This window comes from Leptinotarsa decemlineata, unplaced genomic scaffold (assembly GCF_025532065.1).
Source record: "Leptinotarsa decemlineata unplaced genomic scaffold, Ldec_3_MD MMD2_tig00000008_RagTag_RagTag, whole genome shotgun sequence".
NCBI classification, from domain to species: Eukaryota; Metazoa; Arthropoda; class Insecta; order Coleoptera; family Chrysomelidae; genus Leptinotarsa; species Leptinotarsa decemlineata.
This window is the reverse complement of record NW_027412537.1, coordinates 10,222,124-10,246,615: the sequence shown is the minus strand read 5'-3', so window position 1 is coordinate 10,246,615 and position 24,492 is coordinate 10,222,124. Positions and strand designations below refer to the sequence as shown.

At 32.6% G+C, this 24,492-nt stretch overlaps 1 protein-coding gene across 2 annotated transcripts in view; it reads left to right on the top strand.

The window, feature by feature from the left end:
• The first annotated feature begins 4,056 nt into the window (after positions 1–4,056).
• The window catches only part of LOC111508481 (ras-related and estrogen-regulated growth inhibitor-like protein), a 42,040-nt gene continuing 21,604 nt past the window's right edge, over positions 4,057–24,492 (top strand). Inside the window, exons 1-2 of one of the 2 annotated variants that reach the window (XM_074171053.1) lie at positions 4,057–4,270; positions 20,871–20,946. In XM_074171053.1, coding sequence (XP_074027154.1) covers positions 20,871–20,946 — 76 coding nt within the window. In that variant the 5' untranslated portion in view covers positions 4,057–4,270. Of the gene's footprint in view, positions 4,271–20,867; positions 20,947–24,492 lie in introns of both variants that reach the window. The other variant, XM_074171052.1, reaches the window with a different exon arrangement.

Here is a 24,492-nt window from a genome sequence, read left to right as displayed (position 1 = left end):
GAATGAATTGCACGTTTAAAAGGTTTTATTTAAGGTCATTATATTAAAAAATTACAAAATAAACCCATTTTGAAAATTTTCAAAACAAATTATATGCCAAACTCTCATATTTTTGAAGTGTGGTCTAAATTTGGGCTAGGCCTAAATTTAGGAGTAATACACTGGGAAAACATAAACAAAGTCCAGTTCTTCCTTTTATGGTGTGTACTTGGATTTTTTCCTCGGCATTCTGGAATGTAAACGGTAAGAATAAGGAATATTGAATAGATGGCCCACTGGTAGCCTGAGTTTGGACCTTTACTATGGCGTCGGTTGCAGGTTAGAACTATATTTATATTTAAATTATATATTTATATTAAAACCTTGATATATTTATACTCAAACTCATATACCTAGTTGCATAAGTTTTCAGATGGTCAAATTCAAAGAATATTTCCCTACGCATATACGAGTCACGGAACAAAACTATCGCTCTAAGTGAGCAATATGGGAACAACCTTGAACGTTGTTTTAAATTATCTCCGCTAGGTTCCAGCACCTCCTTGTAATGAATATCACGCTAACCAGACTTCAGCCCTATCCCAAATTTTGACCTTCTTCTCTACCAAATATTTATAAATTTGAAAAGCAATTTGACAATTGCTTTTATTTGAAATTTCTATTCTATTGACGGGAGATTTACCATATATGGCACCAGTATTTGAACCTGTTGTCGGTGTGGCCTCATTACTGTGAAATATTTGTCTCGTTATCCTCTTTCTATTTGAAACTGAATCTTCAATATACGACTCCGCCACCGCAGAGGAGTTCCAACCTCCAAGTTCTTTTACCGATAGTAGATCGCCACCATTTTTTACAAGCATAGTAGCCAAGGATCTGCGAAACGAATGCCCTATGTAGAGCTGAGGATTTCCACATTTCAAGAATGCTGCAGTTTCCTCTGCGACAGCTCCAATTATATGAATGCCTACAACTATAATCAATAAAGAAATTTCCCAAATTTGGGAGACGCAAATCTACGTGTTTTTGGTATAAACCATAGGCATCAAAAGAAAGTCTTTCTTTGGGAATGACGAATACCCTGATCTTTATTTTTAGTGTACCTCAATGTGTCCAAACATCTGGCACTGCTGCATTCAAAATCATCCACAGTAAGTTCAACAAGTTCGTTACGTTACTTCTCCTTCAGACAACATTTTTGCTTTCTTTGGTGTGTATCCATCAGACTTCCGTCTCAAGAACAAAAATAATTTTCCAAATCTGAAAATAGCATTTCTGTAGGTAATTATTATTAAGTAAGTATTATACTCTTATAGGTGTACTACTTGAAAAACTAACCTTGAATTGTCAATGTTGTCATAAACTTTCAAAGCAAGTTTCAACATTGAAATCTTGGTCCACAACTAGTTAGGAGAATTAACCTCTGATTTTCTTTTCGTATAGGCTAATAATACATCTTCATTAACCACCTTTATATTCTTGCTTTTACGCCACTCTTCACAATTTTTCATATTCTTTTTGATATCGCTCTTGAGTTATTTTCGGCAGTAAATCAATACTCGCTGGACATGATTTCTGAAGAAATTTGATTTTGTTCCTCAATTCCTTCAATTTCATCCATGGTCGTTGTTAAAGGGAACTCCCGAACACAAATAACTGACTTGTTTATAATATTGTTGTAAATCTTGCCCTAAATAAAATAAGTCCGACCGCCACTGGTAGCCATAAACAAATTGTGACATAATAAAGAGCACGTGAAGGTACGATGTTCGCTGCCGCTCTAGATGTAGTGAGAATAATTCTACCGATTTCGATAGAATTCCGGCGAGATTTGCTACCGTATTCGATTACGATATATAAACGCTAACCACGAGCATATCTATACAGTCAAGTGGAAGTTACAGTGCGGTACGCGAAGCGATCTAGTAGGGCGATAGACATTCAAATAATAGACGAAGTTTTAGTCGAAGTGTTTGTTGTATTTGAAGTGAATTAAAGTTAAGTATGATTACTCAGTGTAGTCAAATATTGGTCAACCCACAGACAAAAAACGTAACAATATTGTGATATTGTTGAGCTGTTTCATGACAACACGATGTTGGGATTTTTCTGTAGAATTATGAGGTACGTGGTTTGTTAATAAATTAATTAAAGTTCTTTACTGAATCTCCTCCTCAAACCTTGCAATGAAATGAATAGTAATATATTTTTCAACTTTGCATGAAACATAATAACATAATAACTTATTCACCATGGAAACTTACAACTCCTTGTATAAAACTTTTTGGCCCTCGCAGATACAGTTTTGAAACACAAACTCGCATTCATTATGATGACGAACATGCCAGTGGAAATTTCTGATGATTATCAATCATATCCTACCTTTCAATACTTAAACTCATTGTGATAATAAGTTATTGTTATTGATGAGGGGTTTAAAAGAACGGCATGTAATAAACCCTTAACAATGTTTCTCCAGAAACATTTTCCATATCTGAGCGGGGAATCAATCAACCTAAAAAAGTCGGCCCTCGATACGGATAAAGTAAATTACTTCGATACTACTCTCAAAGCAAAGCATCCCAATAAAAGTTTCTCGTTGCATAAATTTGAAATGTGATCATCGAAATGGAAATTTTCATAAACATATAATCCTAAAACTTTTGTTATTGGCTCCGATCTGCCTGTCGAATGTTCTAGCGTAATTTTATTTAAAACACACCTGAGAGCTAAAATGCAGATCTCTGTGGTGATGCAGATCTCTGATGGTGATCATCATGTTTGTATACACTCAAATCACTAGCTCAAAACTTCTTCAAAATTCAGCCTTTATAAACGAAGGAAGATTTTTCGCCAAAACACCCCGACAGATAATATTTATACAAACAATACCTACGTGAGAAATCCTATCTTCATTTTTATAGAAATCTATAGCTTTAAAAGTAGTCCAACTCTGCCGCAATACCATCACTCCTAGAACTAATTGTTTCCTAACAGTCTTATAGGGGTAACATATAAGCTGAAATACGTTAAAACTCTTGCTATTGATAAAAAAATCATTTTATAGAACGACGCCATTTTAAAATGATGGCAATTTGGAATACTGACATTGAATGAGTTGGAAATATGTGCAACATATTTCCAACTCATTCAACACAGATATTATAAGATTATATTATTAAGAATAAACACAGTTTTATGAGTACAAAAGTGAAATATTTAAATGGCTTCAAACTTTCTATTTGTTAGTTTAGTTCTATTGTCCAATACAAAATTATTTCTTGCGCCTTCAAGAAAACATTTTGAACACTTTTTTATTTCATCGTTATCATTTTAGGCTGCATTATATTTAATAAATCTTACTTGGAATTACTAAAAAACTGTTATAAAATTGTATTTAAATTATTTCATAAGGTACTTCACGAATAGTATTAGAAAAGCTTTGTAGTAACTGCCGAAACGTTTATAAAACTGTTTTGTGGTGTTTGTGAAAGGCCTTACAAAACATTAATAAAGACTATAATTTTTTATAAAATGGTGCCAATTTCCCATTTATGTAGCTGTTTTATAAACACATTGAAAACATTTCTGGGAGAAATACAGTTTTATAATTTGTTTCTCCAAAACCTTTTCACAATCATTATGAAATATAAAATTGCTAGTTGGGTTTGGAATACTTATTATCAACGGAGATTTCTTCGATATGATTTGACAAGTATGATGAAAACCTTTCCAGAGTAGCATCCCTGAAACCACATATTTGTAATATTTACGCAATATAATCGAATGATTCATGCATTCCCCATGTACTTGGCCGTTATGAAGTAATGAAAAACTGCAATGATATCACACTAACAGTTTTTCCCACCACGCATTTATTTCATAAATTTCCCTGCTCGTGAAAATTCTATAACCCGAAAAATGTTCAACAATCCATTTCAACGAAAAACTCGCCTTTTCCAAGATTCACCGTCGAATTCCTGAGCTTGCCACATGTTGTTGCGCCTCGCCACCGCGTTGCCATAGTGATCGGAGATAATATATACACGGGCGTCGCGACGCTACATTCATTCAAGTTTCAGCCGCCTATCTCACAGAGCTTCTCCAATTCGAAGCCACAGGTGACTGCGATCTAAAACAGTTGTGTCGTGTGATCTTAAGAATTTCCACTGCCACTGATTCCATTAGAGACTGTTGCCGCTTTTTCAGAAAACTGTGGAAAAATCTGTTCTGTGTAGTGCCCCAGGGGTTGTTGGCTGAGTATATCGATGTAAGTTTTTGGTCAGTTAGTTTGTCTCTCAAGTGTTCTCGTGGTATCAAAATTTGGATTTGTTTTGATAAACATTGATCTCAGGTTGTAGCAGTATCAAGATTTAAGATATGTATTTATTCTGAAACCACAAAGAACAATTGACGGCAAAACAATATATCCACAGTTCATTATTTCTGAACCCTCTTCAAGATATCCAAGAATCAACACAACATTTTGTAAAAAAAAACTAATCAATATAATTCATTGTATGATTTTCACTATAAAATAAACTCAAGCATAAACTTTATGCTATTGTATAGCGAAACACGTGTCGCAGTTTTTGTAAAACCCTTTTATAGTGAAAATGATACAATAAACTGTATTGATTAGTGTTTTAATATGGATTTCCATCAAGTATTGGCCAATTCTATTCAACAACATTTTGTTTTTGGTGGAAAATCAACTTATTCATTTTATAATGAATTTTTAAATGTCTTCATTCGCTTACATGTCATTATGTCATTTAGAGTCAATTATTAACGTTGATCATCACAACTAGTGAAGAAGTTGATAATGTTTTTGAATATGAAGAACAAATTGTAAAGAGTATGCTCATATTAAAAAAAATCTTGATAAATTATTCTATGACTTTTCTATGAAGATTTGAAGTTGTGTTATTCGTGAGGTACCTATAAGAAATAGTTAAATGTTATATCCTCTGAAAAATGAAGAAAAATCTTCCACAGAAACTAGAAGGAGAAGTGTAATTCAATTTACAGAAAAATTCAAATATTCGTCAATTAGCGGATATAGAAAATTTTGAATAAATATTTATAGGCTATATTGATTTCGACAGCTTTGATTCGCTCACAATAGGGATCTGTTTTCTTTAATGTTAGAAACATCAAAGAGATTGAAGCTCCTGACATAAACATACTTATTGAAGTGAAATGATTTTCCATTGTTCAATATTCAAAAATATCATGTTTTTCCTCAAAATTTATTTCAGTCTGTTTCATATTGATACCTGATGATAATTCACTCATGAATTGTTATAACAAACACTATTTTTTCAGAGAGAATAATCTTTATTAAGGAAAAAATAACTGATGCAATTTATACTTTAGTCGATTATCTTTGTTGATCAAAATAGAATTTGGGGGTGGCTTTTTGAACAACAACTACATATTTATGTAACCTTTAGATACTTTATAAAATATGATGCTGTTTTCATGAATATTTTTGTTTGATTTATCTTAGATGAACGATGTTTGTTTTCAAAAACTTTTATGATAAACGAAATGGTATACCGTTCTAATGACTTGAATAATGAAAAATATTTTGATAATTAGTGATTTGAGGTTTCTGAGTTATTCAACATTATCAGTATCCGAACTTTCGTTTAAGCAAACTGAGAGCAATATAACAAGATCATTATATTGAATTATTTTGAATTCAAAAACACAATATATAACAATGAAGGCCTCATAATGGGTAATGCTCTGATCCATCTTCGAAAAAAGTCTTCAGAAACATCCAATTTTCCAAAAATGTGTTTATTGGTAAGGGTATGTTGACGATGTTAAGCATGCTTCACTGAAACACATAAAATTCACAATAGAACCATAAACCAATAACTCCATAAACATTTAAAACCTCACAATTGAAAAAATCAACAACAAACATTATTTCGGCATTTACCACAAACCAACCCATACAGATACAACTATCAATAACTATAATAATCACCCTCTTCAACATAAATTAGCAGCTCCCATAGCATAATCCTCAGACTCACCATTCCGATATCATATCTACATCTACAACTACCGGTTGAAACCGGAATAGGAAATTATGAATAAACGAATTAAAGAAATAGTAGAAATTCTTGTTTCTCACTCTGTTTCGATTGAAAATTATGGTACATTTTATGGGTTTCTTCACTTTGTAGTCTCAATGTCGCAGGTCATTATGAAAGTTTCGAAAGTTGCTGAATTCCCTATAGTGACTTTCAAGTACTGTTCTTGGTTATTCACATTTAAAAATTTTTAATATTACAACGATAAAAATGAAAACACCAATAAAAATTAATTGGCGCTCCGGGGCGACTTCATTGATTCCAGTGGCGCATTTGCTTTTTCAGCTGCAGGAAAACCTGGAAAAACCTGCAGCCCCACATCATCTGAAGATCTTGATCTGCCAATGTCCTCTCTCTCATAAAACAAAATGTAGGGTGTCTCCAGAGGCTCCAATAGCTTCAATACATCGTTCATATTTTTCTTGTTTGCATATAAATTAAGTAACTCGGGTTTTAAAAATCGTAAAACGACATGATAATTTCATAATAGGTTGATGAATAATTTGCCAAGTTTATAATTAACGAATGTATTCATTATGATTTTGGTATTACCTCAATAACAACTTATTCAACCAATTCATTTCACTACCATCACAAATAAAATGTTTTAACTTATTACTTCCTTTCTTCTCACCACCTGTCACGTTTTCCTCTTATTCATTCAATATGAAATCATTTTCATTTGTTTCGCAATTTCAATATTCGTTTTCTTATCTCAGTGATCCTCCTCCAGATCTTGATTTTTTTTCATCATTATCCTTTGAGGTTATTCTTTCCAGTCATCATTCCTGTTTATTATAACCTCTGTATTCCTCCTAAGTACATCCATCTTTATTTAAATTCTTCCTCTTGCAATGATGTGTAAAAACAATATTTTATTCTCATGTTCTAGTTTCACTGTTCTGAATCGCACTTCTGGCATTATTCTCAAAGTTCAAAGTTGTTTTTCTCCTGATCTATACACATTCTTCCTTCATTTTTATTTTCCCTCTCATTAAAATTTATATGCTGCATCTCTGCAAAGCAGAATTAACGAGCATCGCAGAATCAACAAGTAGCAGAGTTAATGCTTGTTCCGACCTGTCCCATCGTTGCAAATGTGGGGTAGATTTCAGTGTTATTTCGCAAGGGAGTGGGAGTAAAGTTCCTGCATCCGCATAACTTTGGCATACACAACTACAGCTGCAGCCCTTCTCAAACCGTTGCCGTGAAAGAAGTGGGTCAGAGGGTTTAGCGTGGGATGCCGCGCTGCATTAGATGAAAAATGTTTCAATCAAGTTCAAATAAGAGAAAATCGTGCACGAAGTCTCATTTCAATTACTTCAAAGACCTGAAAACTAATTTGAACTGACCAACTCGATTTCTTCGAAATGAACGGATAACCGTGACTAACACAGAATGAAAATGAAAATTCAAAGCCTGGAAATCTTATTTTCAATGAAACTGTGGTACTCCAATTTGAGTTAATAATTTTCAGGAACAGAAACCTCATAAAATTTATTGTTATTTATAGCATTTCGTAATAAAAAGACTTGGGTGTAGTCGAGACGAAAAATTTGATATAATTCCAAAAACCTCACCTCACCATGATATCCACAAACTTTATTTGAAAAATATGTCACAACATGTTTCGCTAGCACAGTAGGTTTATCAAGTGATTTGAATACTTCAATATTTATATACCTACTGGTATCCATAATTGAGACTACCTCCAAAAAATTACCTAAACCTCTACCTGAGGTACCTGTTCAATTATGATCACCTGAAGCATATTACCTCACATCTACATCAATAATATTTTTTCTCGGTTTTTAAGAAAACAGGTTCAATAATGGTGATCTTTTCAAATCTAGTTGGTCATTCATTAGAAAGTTCGAATTTTTAAGTTTAACAATTTCTATTGCTTCCAAATGATTCAGTTTCAAACCTGTATTTTCTATGTGCAAAACTTCGAACTCTGCGTTAAAGATATGATTTTCTTATAGAAGATGATTTGAATATGTTGAATATGTTTTCTTATTTACATATAGCTCGTATGATGTTCCTGGATTCGATTCCTAAATGTTTTGCTCCTTTGACCAATATATACCTAAGGGTACGTTCCACACTTTAATTTATATACTACTGATTTCCCGAATTTGGATGTTTTGTCTTTATTATTTTTAACTAACTTTCCCAACGTATTACTTGTTCTATATGCAATTTCAATATCTCGTTTCCACTTTTTCCGTTGGTTGTCCAAAATACGTTAAAGCTCTATAATTTTGATTACTACCTTATTAACAGGAAAAACGTCTCGAATCGCTTTTGCGTAGACTTTCTTGGCAAGTATTTTGTTTATAAATTCGGCTTCCAACCCATTTTTAACCACAATTTGCTTGATGATATTAAGTTTTTTATACAAATTATCTATTGAAAGAGGAACATTGACTAATCTGGTGAAATTACAACTAAAGTGGCGTCATCAGGAAAAAAAATAGAGATGATTTTTCATAAAAATGGTTAATTTTTTGGTATTTGGGAGCTATGCCTGACTCTATAAAACCATTTATAATGGTGTAACGCAGGGGTCCGTTCTGGGACCATTGCTATTTTTTATATATTTCAATGACTTAATTCATTTCATGTCACCAGGTAAATATGTACTTTTCGCAGGTGGCACAACTCTAATAACATCTCAAAAAAACATTATCGAATCAGCATCAATTACTGATGATACTCTGAGACAGGCGTCTCTGTGGTTCACAACAAATCAGTTGAAGTTACTGAAACCACTGAAAATGGCGATTATACTGCCAAACTACTAGGACTAACTCTCGACCGGAATTTATCATGTTATGCATACATTGATGAACATGTTCTAGACAGTTGGGAAATATTTCTTTCAAAACCAAAGTGACTCGCTACTGTCGCACAGGCATCGCTCTTAGAGTGCCTTGAGAATCATCACATCAGAATCATACAAGTCAAAAATAAATATCATTATTTGAATTGAAGGGGTTATATTTTTAGGAGTGATTAATTTTTGGTTCAAGATTATTCCGTGACATTAAAAAATCGTAATTCATGAATGAAGTGTGTGTATTTTCTGTAATGTTATCCAATTTGGTACTGAAGAGCCCCAAGGGAAGTGTCTTACGGCGAAACATCGATGTATACCAGTGAGGATGACAGTGTTCCATGTAAGTGCAATTTGTTACCATTCATTCAAAGTAGCACTCATGTGAATGATAAATAAGTAGAGAAAAGTATCTTCTGGATAATTCAGTGTTCATATAGAAGTATTTGTTTCGAAAGAATTTTTTTTTCTTTCGTGTAATTTAATGTTTATATGAAAGTAGCTGTTTCAGGAGGACTTTCTTTCAGTTTGTGTCTAAAAGTTACTTCTTTGCATGATCTACACATCCATGTATAGAGTTACTTATTTTCAAATTGATTACTTCCTTCCTTTCTTTGGAAGATTCCCTCATCCCCTTTTTTTGTATCAAGATGGAGTAGTAGAAAGCCAAAAACTTTCTTTCCCAAAAAATATCAGTATGTTTTTATATTGAATTTCATGAATTCTCAAAGTTCTTCTGTAAGTAGTTCCTACAAATCTTCGAAAAATATATTCATAACAATCATATATGACAAGTTATAACTTGAAACAAACAATTATAAACATGTTATCTAATAATTTCCTGTTATCCAATCGAATAGTTCATAAAATCTCACTGGAAAATCGAATTTAATAATTACAGCGAACTTCCTAAAAATTTCAAGTATTTCCTAGTATGTATTACAAAACAGAATCTTGAGCAGATGTTCACCAATCGATATCAATTATTTCATTAAAGTTCGTTCATACAAAAAGTTTCTAATATCTCTCAGGCTAAAACCCATTAAAATTTCTAGAAAAAATTTGACGTCCTCCAAAAATAATTCTTGATTAGAGACAAGCGTCTATTCATACCCCACTAAAATATTTGAACGTGTTGTAATGTCGAAATTATTCGTGTGCCAACTAAAAAGACTACATTCCACCGTCTATTTTTGGAGGGATGCCTGTACGTCTGCTTGTCTGCAGATACTTCCGTTGCTGCTAGAATAAGAAATTAGTTGGGAATCTATTCAAACACCTGTCTGGTCAGAAAATTCATTGCCAAATCAATCGAGTGGATAGTAAACTGGGCAGTAACGAAAGATAAGCAGATTTCTTCAACAACAGCAAGCTCCCAAACACCAGAATTGCAATTTTCTTCATAACTCGCGTTTCTCTTATTAAGTTGTCATCTTCAGGACAAAGGTTGCAGTTTCACCTTCCATTAGATATCTCCATATTTAACGCAACCATGTCAGGAAAAAGGTTATCTATCAAATATCTCTGTATGTTGCATCATATAGTAACTATGGCTGTTTCGCCTTTGATGAAGTCTACCTTCTCAATATTTTTGCTGGATCGATTTGTTTAGACGCCATTTCATTGATTAATAACAGGAACTGTAATGTTTACATTGTGGAGCAACGAGTTTTCCCAGAACAACTTCAAAAGATAACATTGAATTTACAAATATTGGCAGGAATGTTTTGAGCTAAGATCTAATATTTCAGCATGTGGTTTCAAGAAATTAAAAGAATTTCCCCGGATATTTTGGACCTTAGATCTAAATTCAATTCTCTATGTAGGGAGAAATTAAATTCATTGGTTATATTTATTTTTTCAATAAAACGAAAAAAACATACAAATACGCAGATTCAATGATTGTTCTGTTGTCGATGTCAATAAAAATTCTTTCAACAACGAAGTTGTATGAAACTTTTGTTACAATTGAATGGATTTCCTTTGAAAACTAATCATTTTCAACGGTCACCCCAAACGCAACTGTCCTATTTTTATCATCATTAGCTAAATACTTTCTCTTCGCAGAACTGGACAGAGCATCGATTCTGCAGAACGCCTAGGGCGTAAAATGCTTAATGTTATTAATAAAAGCAATGAACACAATCGTTTCCCACAACTATCGATCAATTGTAAATGATAACTCTGGAAAATACCACTTCAGTTGACGAAGCTTGGGAAACACCATTTCTGGAATTGAAAATTAAATTTAGTATTGTGTATGAGAAATATTTCATATCATTTTTTATCGTATGTCACCCATATTTGGAATAACGCAATCGTGAAACATGGGAAGTCAAGATGCGCTTGATATTTCTGAACCATGTGTGGCATGCGGGTTTATTATATGTATATGACGTACTAATGTCAATTTTGCATCATATAGGAATATCTGCAGATAGTGTTGAATTCTTCAATAATTATTTGAGGGGAAGATATCAGAGGGTGACAGTAGCAACCAATAAGTCGAATTTTCCAGAATTGAAGTCGGGAGTGCCACAAGGTTCTATCCTAGGTCCACTACTCTTTTCTATTTATACCAGCCAGCTCGTTAACTCCCTTGGACATTGCCCTTCTCATTTATATGCCAATTAATTTCTATTGTTGTTTTTATTTTATTTTTATCGTTGTTTTAATAAAATGATCATAACGAAGATTCCGATTTACTCATATGAAAAAAATTCATTTCGAACCCATGTTAATACAATCGAAATTCGATTTGAAGGTATTTTAACACCACCAATTCACCATCACGGATTCTTTAAACGGTCCTTCAGTTACCAAATTGGCTACGTATACAACGGTATTCCAAACGAAATTAAAAAAATTAATGTGATTAGTTTGAAAGTGATTGACAATATTTCATGATAAATTTCACTAGTTCGGACTTCCATTGTCTAATATATGAAATGATTTGAAATTCCTGAAACAATTAAAAAAAGAATTGCAATTGAATAGTTGAAAATAACAATTATATTAAGCAAAAATAACCTGAAATGAAATAATAGTGAGATGAAATACAAGTCAAAATAGAACAATTGAACTAAAATAATGAAATAAAAATGAAATTAAAAATAATAAAAAGTTAAGAGATTCCAAGCCACGTTAGTTCACGACGTTTCGATTGTTAGTATCTACAACCGTCTTCGGGTGACGACTGGGCTGATTCCTCCGAGAGATGAATATTTATGGGCGTTCGAGTACTTTCACTTATCCCCACTTTCCATTTTTTCCGCTTCACTGGTTCAGTGGGAGATGACCGTTTAGCGGTAGTTAGCCATTTTGAAATGATAATGAAAAGGTCATACTGAAAAGTAATGAGAAAATGTATCGAATGGAATATGTTTGCTAAGAATGAAGAACTAATTCTAGCAAAAATAAATTATATCTACCTGCATACTAAATGCCGTTTTCATTAACTATAATTTATTATAACACTTCTATTTGATTTATGGTTTTGCAAAAAGGTTGACCCGTTATATGTTTATAGAAGTAGATATACTCTAGTTAATTTCACTGAAGTTAGCAAAGTATGTAGGTAGGTATTTATTTAGCAATCTTCGCAATCAGCTTTCAGCAAAACTATAAATTGAATACAAGTACTATATTAAATCAAAATCAATAATAATGATAGTTTCAGAGTATTACAAATCATTTCTACTAGAGTTAATTTATTCATTTCGATACATTAGATCAATACACTTAAATGAAACGTCTTTTTAAAAATATTATTATTAAAATTATGATTGCAAACACGATAATTTTGCAAAATATTCGGGATAATGTTCAGTATTACTTGCCATTCTAAAAACAGTCAATTACAATTAACTTGAGAAATGAAATTCATGTGTTGAAATTTCAACCCCATAAATTTATGTTTTCGGTCTCACTCTAGCGGTGTATTTTCATTTGGGTAAAAGTTTCACTGCCTTATTCGATAAATACTGTTTATTAGAAGTAACAAAAAAACATGGCGGTTCAGATATTCAAGACGCATAAAAATAATGTACAGTATTACATTATTATTTGAGAAACGGTGAAATACAGATATTTTGTTGCATTATCAGTCACCTATATCTGTCAACCCTTGAGTGATGAGCTATCAAACCACAAAACAGATCTATAAAAAGATCCACTTTAGCTGATATTGACATGATGACACAATCCAATCAATTCTCGAACTCGCCACACTTACTAACAACTCCATTTCAGATGCTAAAAATCAAAAAACTGCCAAACGGTGACACAGTCACTCCTTAGATTTTGACGTCGAATTTCCGCATTTTTGCCTCCACATTTCAAATAGTTCAATCGGGCACATGGGACCATTCACCATTGTTTTGTTTTTCTTTTCATAAACTGGCAGAAGCTGAGTAACAGATCTGTATCCCGATCGGCATTCCGAGGCGTCTATTTTTGAGTTCGGCCGAGACGCTGTCGGCGCCGATCATCTAAAGTGGGCGACGCCGTCCGTCGCGATGTCGCTTTTTCGATTCTAATGCGTTCAAGAGGATTATGGACGCTCGATATATTTACCGCCACTTACCGGTGGAAAATTTTTGCGTAATACTTTTTGCGGGCCGCTCGATTGGCTAGCGACAAAATGCTCTGGCAAACAATGAGATGAGAAGAGCAACTGAATCGCTTAATTGTAATATGATAACTATTCTATATCAGATATTATCTAACATACGTTTATCATTCAAGCGAGTAATCTACATTTTTCGCGAATGGAATACTATACTTTTGTCTATGTCTTAACAGGAATATTTCAAAGAAAACGTAATTTGTGACTGATATCCCGAATTAGAGTAATACAATAAATTTCACAACAACAAGTACTGTATTTTATTCAATTACAAAAAATAAATATCAGAGAAAAGATTCAAAAACTGTCGAAGATGTGATTTGACCCGAGATTGAACTCGATACCACTAGGACACTTGGCCAGAGCTGCTTGCAAGTCAGTGTGACATAAAGTTACCTGAATAACTTCAGTGAAGTATCCTGCACTGACACCTGTCGGATATAATCCAACGCCCTTCGTGGTATTAGCCAGGAAAGTAGTTGTTTTCTGATAGGTGTCAGTCCATTAACCTACAGTGTAGGGAGTTGAGACTGGCCTGAATGAATCGTTCCTTTAGATGATTTGATTTATAGCCAGTCTTCACGTATGCCCACTGACTATATGTGAAAAACAATGAAAATAATTTTTGTTTCTGTTTAATTTGAGGAATAAAGAAAATAAAAAAATATATGCAAATGAAACAACATGTAGAAACAGTTTTTATCGACTTTTTTTGGGTATTTGTTACCTTCCACGATCTGAAATATATAAAAATTATAATGGAGAACTTTACACAAGCGTAGAAGGGCAAACTTTTTAGTTTACCACGATAAGTTACTGCGTAAAAAATCAAAGTATTTTTCACAAAGAAAAATCTTCTATTTATCAGTAACTTGTCGTATTTCACAATTTTGCCTATCAAAAAAATTGTTAAGAAATAATACGATACTTATCTTAACGTTTCGGAGGCCAAAATCTGCCTCCGTCTTCAGAAATGGACAAAAAAAATTATAATATTTTGACAGTTATTCCTTTTTGATAATTTTTTTTAAATTTTTTATTTATTTATTTTTTATTTTAAAAATGAATAAATGCCAATATATTAGAATTTTATTTGTTCATTTCTGAAGACGGAGGTAGGTTTTGGCTGATTTTCCTCCACAAAAAATAACTTTCGTTGAATATGTAGAAACAATATTCAATGTGTCCAAGACAAAAAATTTCGGAACCAAGAAATGCAAATTTGATTAAACTAGAGTTGGGTTAGCAATTTGTAGGAAAATAACATGACAAACCTGAAAATTTCGTTTTCTTCCGAAGATATACCAAAAAACCGAAGTTTGAGGATTTTGTATTCATTTTCTGACTTTATTCGAATATTTCCACTTTTTTGCATTACAAGACATCGATGAGAAATTTTTATTGCATTTGTTATTCTATTCGGATATTACTAATGTTTTTCTCAACATAACATCATCGAGAGATTTTTAGTGCAACATTTCGTTTTGGAGAAATCATAATCAACTTTATGTTTTATATGCTACGTCAAAATAGTGATATTTTTCATAATGAACACAACGATATAAGCATAATACAGTTCTTCATTATTCAAATCAGAAAAATGATTTTCAATAAATTTCGATCTTTTAGTATAGAAGGAGCTGAAATGAACTTTTAAATAAATAAATCTCCAAATGCTAACGTGAAAAATGAATTCATGGTGCCTTTATGGAACTTCTTCTATCTTTTGTAATCGTTTTGTTTATTTGTAAGATTCTTATAAAAACTTTTCAGTTTCTCTGCTCACTTGCTAAGTTTCTCTACTGAAAATTATTTTTTCCTGACTTCCTGTGCCCGTATTGTTCTAGATTGTTTGCAAATTTCTTGCTTTATTGTTTTACTGGCGCATTCGCCATATTATGACAGAACTGGGTAGTACACCTGTTTTTGAGTTTGATTCAAAATATTTTATCACTGGTTTATGTTAAAAAAATGTTTAAAATATGTTTTTCTGTTAACCAGCTATCGCACCCCTACGAACTACAACCCTCAGAAGTCAAAACTTATGCGAGCTAAGGACTAACGAGGTTTTACCTTTTAACGTGTGATTCCTAACAAGAAGAAGTTTTGAGAACCTTTCAATTTCATTGACTATTCAATCTAAAATTGTCGCGTATCAATTTTTTTCTGCCTTTTTTATATACCTCGACTACTTCAAAATTTAGCAGGAAACTTTACATTACAGTTGACATATTCAAGCTTTCTGTCAGTGATACGTATGTCTCTTTCATTTGGAAAGAATGAGCATTTTTGAGGATCAAAAAGCTGTTAAATTTCTGACAAATTACAAAGTTCCATTCGAATTGTTCCTATGTAGAAATCCTCAGAGATGAACTAATGCTTTGAATGAAAACATCAAAGGAGTAGGTATGTTTCATAGAGAAAACAAAGAGAGGCATATATCTCCCTTTCATCGGAGAATATATGTGAAATTTCAAATCTTGGAAATTCTAACCTGAGAATTGAACACATTCCAAAATGCGTACCTTCTGAACTGTGACTCATAAATGACTCAAAAGAACAAACATTATTCTGCTCCTAGTTTTATCATTTCAAACAATATTCACAATGAACCAAACAAAATTTCGAAATAATCCTAAAAATATCAATCACCTCAATATCAAGCTCAATGAAAAAACTTGGTTGAATTCAATCAACATGTCATAGTGTCCTAGACAAGTCAAGGTTTAGGACCCGTCTTGAGGTTGCCAAATTCTCGATTAGTCACATTCTTGTATACATAGATATTATGATTTGTCGTCAAATTCTCCTTACACACACGAGAATGTTGATGTTGATAAATACCGAGCAAATTTTGAATATTTCTCAGTCAAACTCACACTAAATATGCGCACACCCGAGCCTCAAAACGGCTTCCTACATAAAAGTAACACGATTTCCAAAAAGAATTCGTGGCGCCTATTTTTTTATTTATGGTCGTTCCAGTTGCCAACAGCTCGTGAAATTTGTTCGAAATATACAAAACGGTTGACAGTTCCTGAAGGAAACAAACAACTTCAGATTAATATTAACGTGGACTGATTGAATGTCAAAAATTCTACTTTTGAAGATTAAACTTTGAGCTTTATATTTCGGAGCAATCTTTAATCTTTTCAGCGGATGCGTATTCGATCCATTATTAATTCATTCCACAAAAATATTTTACTGTTTCAGTTTGCATTTGTCATTGACTTTAACTCCAATTTTAGTTTACTGCTTTTTTTGCAATGTTTTTTGTATAATGTTAGTATTTCTTTCGGAAGTACTTTTTCTATTGTGTAATTCAACGTAAATATGAAAGTAGTTGTTTGGAGAAGGCTGTTTTTCCAGTTTGTGCCTGAAAGTTACTTCTTTGCATAATCTACACATTCTTATCAACAGTTCATTCTAAAATCAATTGCTTCTTTTCTTACTTTGAAAGATTCCCAGATTTTTTGTATGAAAATGAAGAAATAGAAAGTCAAAACCTTTCTTTCACTGATGAAAACTGTTATGTATGAATATAAACACATAACTGATATCTTTTTGTGACAATTACTATTCTCCATCCACAAAAAACCACAAGAAGATAAATCATTTGAAATAATGAAATAGGTTTGATAGTTTTTTTACTTATTTTTGGTATATACCATTCCATAAACAAAGCTTCGTCAATCTGAATCATTATATTTAGCTTTGTCACTGAAAAATAAACAAAGGTTTGTTGAGCTAAATCAATAGATTCAGCTTTGTTAATTTTTCAGATTCTGGAAGGTTATGTAATAAAGAGGATAGCAATACGTTTTCCAAAGATAATCGAAAATAATCAAACAGTACACAAATATTGTTTTCCTTGAATAACAACTTTATCATAAAATTACATAACCTTTAAGATGTCGAATGACAAACAAAACTTTTTGGTACACAGTTCTCCACAGTGAAAATCTTAAAGTTTACTATTGAAACAACATAAACAAACATTTTATGAAATGTTCATTATTTTCTCTCCTTCCTAGCCGAGGTTAGTTTGGATATAAAACTTCAATGAAGCTTTCCAAAATTCGTTAATATGGTTTCATAAAAAAACTTTTTGATTTTTGTTGTTTTCTGTCAGGTGTATACTCCACTTCTCCTTTTGCAATAAAAAACTTTATTCATTAAGCGAAAGACCTACTCAACTGTCTAGTCCCTTGTCCGTTTCCGACCTTGGCATTACAAGAAAAAAATTCTACAGCATTGGCATACATTTTCTGATCTTGTCATGATAGTATCCACGTTAATTCGACTTCTTTGTTATTGTTTAATTATTGCTATTTTCAGGTTGAGTTGAAAAACAGCCTTGGCTGATAATCCCCCTATTCACCTTTATACTAAAAATTGTTTTGTTTTTTCTCTTTCTGTTTGTTTTAATTATACTTTCATGGTGAATAAAGAAGTATTAGTATTATCATATCTGTTATAATATTTCCAATACCAATGATGACTATCCTAATTGATTTTTCGGTAAATAACTAGTGAAACCACTACCAGCAAATTAATTTGTCCGTTTTTTAATCTATATTTGACAAATTAATTTGCAGGTAGTGGTTCCACTAGTTATTTACCGAAAAATCAATTCGGATAATCATCATTCAACAAACAAAGTCCACATCGGACCAAAAAACTTTAGGTATATAAACAGCTAACCCTTGTCTTCAGATTCAGTATCAATTTGCTTCTCCTGAAGATTCTAACCTTGTTAGCGAAACGCGCGTCGAGTGCAAAAATATCAGTTTGGTGTTAGGGTAATTGATCTCTAGAAAAAGTTTTCAAAAATTGGTTTGCAAAACCACTCACTACCTCACCTTACCCCACGAACACACGGCACTGATAAAGAAATATTGTGAAACGGACAAAAAATTTGTATTCTGCCAGTCCAGCTACCCGAGCCTTTATTCCTCAACTACATTTGATAGCACGTTTACTAACTATCTGGGCGACTAGAGGCCACAGGCAAGAAATGTTTATGACTGTACTCTTATTTTTATTGCGGTTCCAATTGGGAATAGATAGATGCATATTTGGATCATATGCAAACAATAAACCTCTTCATTGTATCTTATAAACCATATTTCACTCAGTTTCATCCAGGCCACTTGGGTGATTGACCCATTTGAGACATGCCTATGGATTCATGACCTAGCATGATCCAAAGAAAACATAGGTATTTATATAACCTCAATATCATCAACAGGAAACCGATGTTCTTCATTCATCCAAAATAACTTTTCACACAATGAACATTTGTTTATGCACACCATATAAAAAGTGTCGTTGACTGGTTTGAATTTTATTGATTTTCGTAAACGGCCGACTTTTATTTCTTGGCGCGGTGTTAATTTCGTTTTGGAAATTCACCTTGAACCCAAAGAGTCGTAAAAAAGAATGTAGCTTTCATGTATTGTTACACCTTGAATTGTCAACATTATACTTTCCTATTGGAAGAGCAATCTCTTTTATTAGAAGTGAGTTTGTAAAACTCACTTCTAATATAGAACGGTCATCAGTTTCCAATAAACAAAGAATTAATCTCCTTTGTCGAACAGATTGATATTTCCCATCACGTGAACAGGTAGTGATTATATTATTTTAATACCTTAGATAAGGTATCTGCTTGTTTTATTCGAGCGATAAATATCTCTTTCATTTGATATTCAATAAAGTACGTTGAAAAATCATCCTGCTGTGGCATGGTAGAATGTTTTGATGCAAAAACACATTAAGACATCCCTTATATCGTGGTTTTATCATTGACGGTGAAAGCATAGAAAATTACAAACGTCAACAATGTTTACGAATATTTGTTATGACACTTTCATGTTATTCATAACCATTAATTTGCCTGTTTTGGTTGACAATGAGCTTTTGATTTTGTTTACCATAAGTAGTCGTTCATGACAAATAACAGTTTATAAATAAGTTATTATACAAACAATTACACAGAAAATTTTTTGCCAAAAAAATTATCCTATCAAATTTGTCTATTTCTAGTCATGTGTGTCGAAATAACCAATGAAACCATCATTACACTAATAACTACCCATGGATAGTTTTCACGGGTAGTTATCACTTATGTCATGACATTGCTAAGCAACCAACACAATAAAGTTGTTTGACATTTCAGTAATTCAATTTATTTCGAAAATGTCACTTCCTCGCTTTGGTGTTCAAAATGATGCGGCAATTGACAAAATCATTGAAGAAAATACACCAAAAAATACTGTCAATAGCAAAAAATACACTTGGAAAATATTTATGGAGTTTTGTGACGCCAGAAAATATGAATTGGATGGAAATCGTACTCTCGAAGAGCTTGCATTAATACTCAAGGATTGGGCGATTAATATGAGAAAAAAGGATAGCACAGAGTTTAAGGAGGCTACTGTTAAAACCGTATGGAATATAACAAGCAAATTATTACAAGAAAAGTATTACAAGGAGTATAATATCATGCTAGACCCCTTTAAAAGTGTTGCATTCAAACAAGCGCGGAAAGCACGCGACGCAGCACGAAGAAATTTACAAACAGATCCCACTAAACGCAAAACAAGCTCAGTACCATTAACTTCAAATGAAATGAGTAAAATTATAAACTTTTGGGATGAAAATACCCCTATAGGACTCCTACGCAAATTTTATCACATAGCAGCGGTGGAATTGGCTTGGAGAGGTGGTGAAGGTGCTGCTTGCTTAGTTGATTATTTTCATATCACGGAATATCATTATACGAATTGTTCTTTTAATAACTGTGTGTTCAATAAATAATTTTGTTCGAATTGCAAAAAATTTTCTCACCGAATATCCCTCGAACATTGATAAATAACTCATAATTTTATCACAACTTCCTCAAGCACGTTATTTTAGGTAACATCCCGACGCCGAAGGCGTCGTGCTTTCGAAAACTGTGATAAAATTATTTCGTTAGTTATCAATGTCCTTGGGATATTATAGCTGAGTATTGAATTCTGATTCGAAATTATTTGAAATATTCGAAAATTATTCTGAATGAATTCCATAGAAATGTCATTCAACAACATGATTACACCAAAAAAGAAAGGAAACTGGCATTGACAATTAGGAAAAAATCTTGGACAGAAATATATGAATGTGATTCTTGTTTGCTGTAAAAAAACATATGTCCAATATCAAATATCTGATAATAATGTTTTGTTTGCTTATTTGACTGAATCAGAACGACTCGGTGATGATAATAACTGTTTCTATTTTGTTTCAGAAGATGAAAACGGAGGATAAGAATAACATGCCAAAAGTTCGTATAGCAGTGATTGGCAAATCAAACGTTGGAAAATCAGGTAAAAATATGTCGCAGAATGATATTAGAAGTCTGGTAGAACGATTCAAATACATTATAGATTACGTTCCACAGAATTGAACTCTCATAAAAGTATGTATCTGAACAGTGATTCGAAGTTTTTCAAAACTGTTTGGTAGATATTGCATTTTTCTGTAAAATTGTTCCATTGAAAATTCCTCACAACGAAAATATTTTCACAAGCAGAATAAATTGATGTTTGAATCGATAAAATATTAGTGAAGACAAGTTATTTGAGTAGAAAATCAATTGACTGTAAACATTTTAGTTGCCAAAAAACTACTTTTCGAATCAATTATGTCTGATGCGTGTTTTGATTTGACGGGTTTTCAATAATATATCGAATGTGATTAATAGATTCATAGAATATCTCGAGAAGCACCAAACAGGTTTTTACCAGTTTATTTGCCCACTCTCAATTTATTAACGTAAAAATTTGATATTACAATGTGGAACATGCTCATTTTCATACTAATAATAAAATATTTATTTTTCCAACTACTTCCGTTGTAACTAGGAAAAGTTTGAAAATACATACAAACGATTTTTGGGAACGAAACATTGATTAACTAGATTATATCTAGGATTTTACTAACGAATTTGTAGCCGATTCTCTCAACGAGAATAACTGCAAATTCGTAAGTTTTGCGAAGAAAAGTAAATAACTTATAGTAACGTCACATCATTTTTGAATCTTTCATAGAACATGTTGGAATATCCAACTCCACAGTAATGTTTTTTAAAACTCCAAAAGTTTTTTTGGGGCATCGACTATATAACCTCACTTTGAAGTTCCTGAAGAAAAGCTTGGACAGAAAAAAGAGTTGTCATTCTTTCTTGTCTCCAGCTGCAATACCTGCTCCAAAAATTAGAATATTGTTCAACAAGTGACAAAAACGACATATTTCTCACGAGCGCAGAAGCAAGCAAGCAAATCAAGCAAGTGAGAAATATGTTATTTTCTTACGCATTGTACACTGTACTTTTTCTACGGTTGCGTTGTTTTCAAGTATTGAAAATTAAAATACATATATAATAATACTTGTATTATTTTTTTATTTTATTTAAAATAGTAATTAACAGTTGTTTGAACAATTTTGTAAAGTAATTCCTGGTAGGTCGTTATGTTTCAACATGTTTTCGGTAACTGAAATATTAGCTGCGGTCGAAGTTGAAGTTGATAGGGAAACGTACTGAGCTTCCACAGCATTGTTATGTTCAGGTTCTGATGGCGCTGGAGGCTGAATGGATTCTATTATACTTTTTGAAATTTTCATTTTGTTAGCTATGGAGTTGTCGATATAAGATTCAGCAATACTGCTGGATGTCCAACCCCCATGGCGTTTTAAAGTTAAAAAATCTGCCCCTGCATTAACTAAAATAGTCACACATGGCCTTCGGAAACAGTGGCCAGTATTTAATTCAGGGTTCGGTAATTGTAAAAATTTCGCTATTTCTTTTGTCATGGTGCCAAATTTATCCCCACAGGCTGTTTCGTACATTTGCTATTTTTGTAATTTTAAAAAAACGTGTTTCATTTGTGCATGGTCGAAGATTCACATATTTTTTGTAAATTTGATAGAATTCTCCTGTGACTGTGAAATTTTTAGGAACCTTGGTTTTAGTATCGGATAATTTTATTAAGATCTTCCATGTCATCAATTTTTAATTTTTGAAGTTCATCACAACGGCATGCCCCTGTAAGGCCAATAGCTAAAGCAGCCTGAAATCAAAACCAAACATTCATTTTTCGATAACAATTTAAACAATTTCAATTCATACCTTTATCAGCAAATACTTTTCATCAGGTGCATCTTTTGAAAATTGTTGAATTTCTTCAGAAGTTAATGTTTTTGACTATTTTGGAGCATATTTTTCAGATTTGCGTTTTGAAAATGCACGTAGTTTTACGTATTTTGATATATCAACACAGTTTTTAATAATTAAGGTACTCCTCAGCATCGAGTACTGAGACCATAATGTTGATGATTTCAATCTTCTTGACAACTTTTCAAAATTAACTAACAAGGTATTTTCGGAACAAGAATTTACCTTGGCTTTCATTTTCCAGTCCATAAAGTTTCTGTAAGCGATTTCATATTTGTCTCCTAATGTGCTCTGTAGCAAATTATTGCAAACATCTATTGCTTTCTGAACAATTTCTGGAGGTGTATTTTCCAACTCTAAATCTTCGTATTCCATTATATTCAATATTTAATAAATCTGAACTGTTTATACTATCAACAATCAACAATAAAACTATTTTCGTTGGGTAAGTTGACAGCAATAATTACGCAGTGCTTCGGTTTTGTTGTTATGGAAACGCCGACAATGGGCTACTTGGATATTGCACGCGAATCGTCGGCGTAGCGTTGTCAACATGGGGAACGTGTCATATCAATCTGACATGTAACAATTCATGACTGACTTGAGTTATCGTGATTTCTCACTGTAATGGCGAATATTTCTCACTGCGTGAGAAATCTTTCGTGTTGAACGTATGAAAACGATGAGAGAAGTGGCACATTGTATAGCATCCGTAGAAAAATGTAGTTTTCTTATATTATTTTATATGAACATTTCTAGATTCTAGATTCTTCAACTGATTTCTTCAGTTGGAATGTTCAAAATTCAGTTTCATTCTTTGGAACCTTCTTTCATTCGCCATTTCAACCTCTTTATTGCTTTTTAATATTAGTAGTACAGTTGAGTCCTGTCATATTCTGCTGATGGTTGTAAAGCAGTTAATGGGTTTTTTCTACTGTTGATAATGTAGGTGACACATTTACTTCACCTGTTTCTGTCCCTCACCTAGCCACACCTATCAGTGCATAGACATCGTTTTCCCGTTTCACTATCCAGGCCTTGATCTCATTGCTCTATTATTTAGGTCGCCTATATTGACAGTCTGCAAATCAAAAGCGACGTATTATCGGGATTTCGATTGAGGTGAACGGTTCGCAATAAATCTTGTGATCGAATGCCGAGGATGAAGGGTTATTTTCAGATGTTTTCTTAAAATTTAACGAGTTTCGAAGAGGTGGGTCGATTTTAACGATCTGTGTAGTGGAGTTTACAGCGAGATTTTTCGATGGTGTGATTTTTCATTCGGTCAGATTTATTTCGGTGAGACGGAATGTGTGCTTCCATAATAGGACAGAAATATATCTTTTCGTTTTACCAATTTCAATCAACAATACTTCAAAATTTTCAGTTGGAAATTTTAATAGATCATTCAGATGTCTGAAACTGAAAATATGTCATGTCACTTTTTAGTCATCTACCCAGCAATATATGAATTTCAGAAAAAGTTATATTCATCTATTAAATCCTTAGAATAATATTTCAAAAAAGTTTGAGTACTTCAGTATGAGTACCTACCTGATAATTTAAATAAAATAATTCCCGAAACTTAAAATTTCTTGTGACAAAATTCAAACATTATTTTTTCCATGTTTACTTCATATTATTTCCAAAAGTTTGTCCCAAAACATGAATGAATATCGTTATCAAACTTATAGAAAAA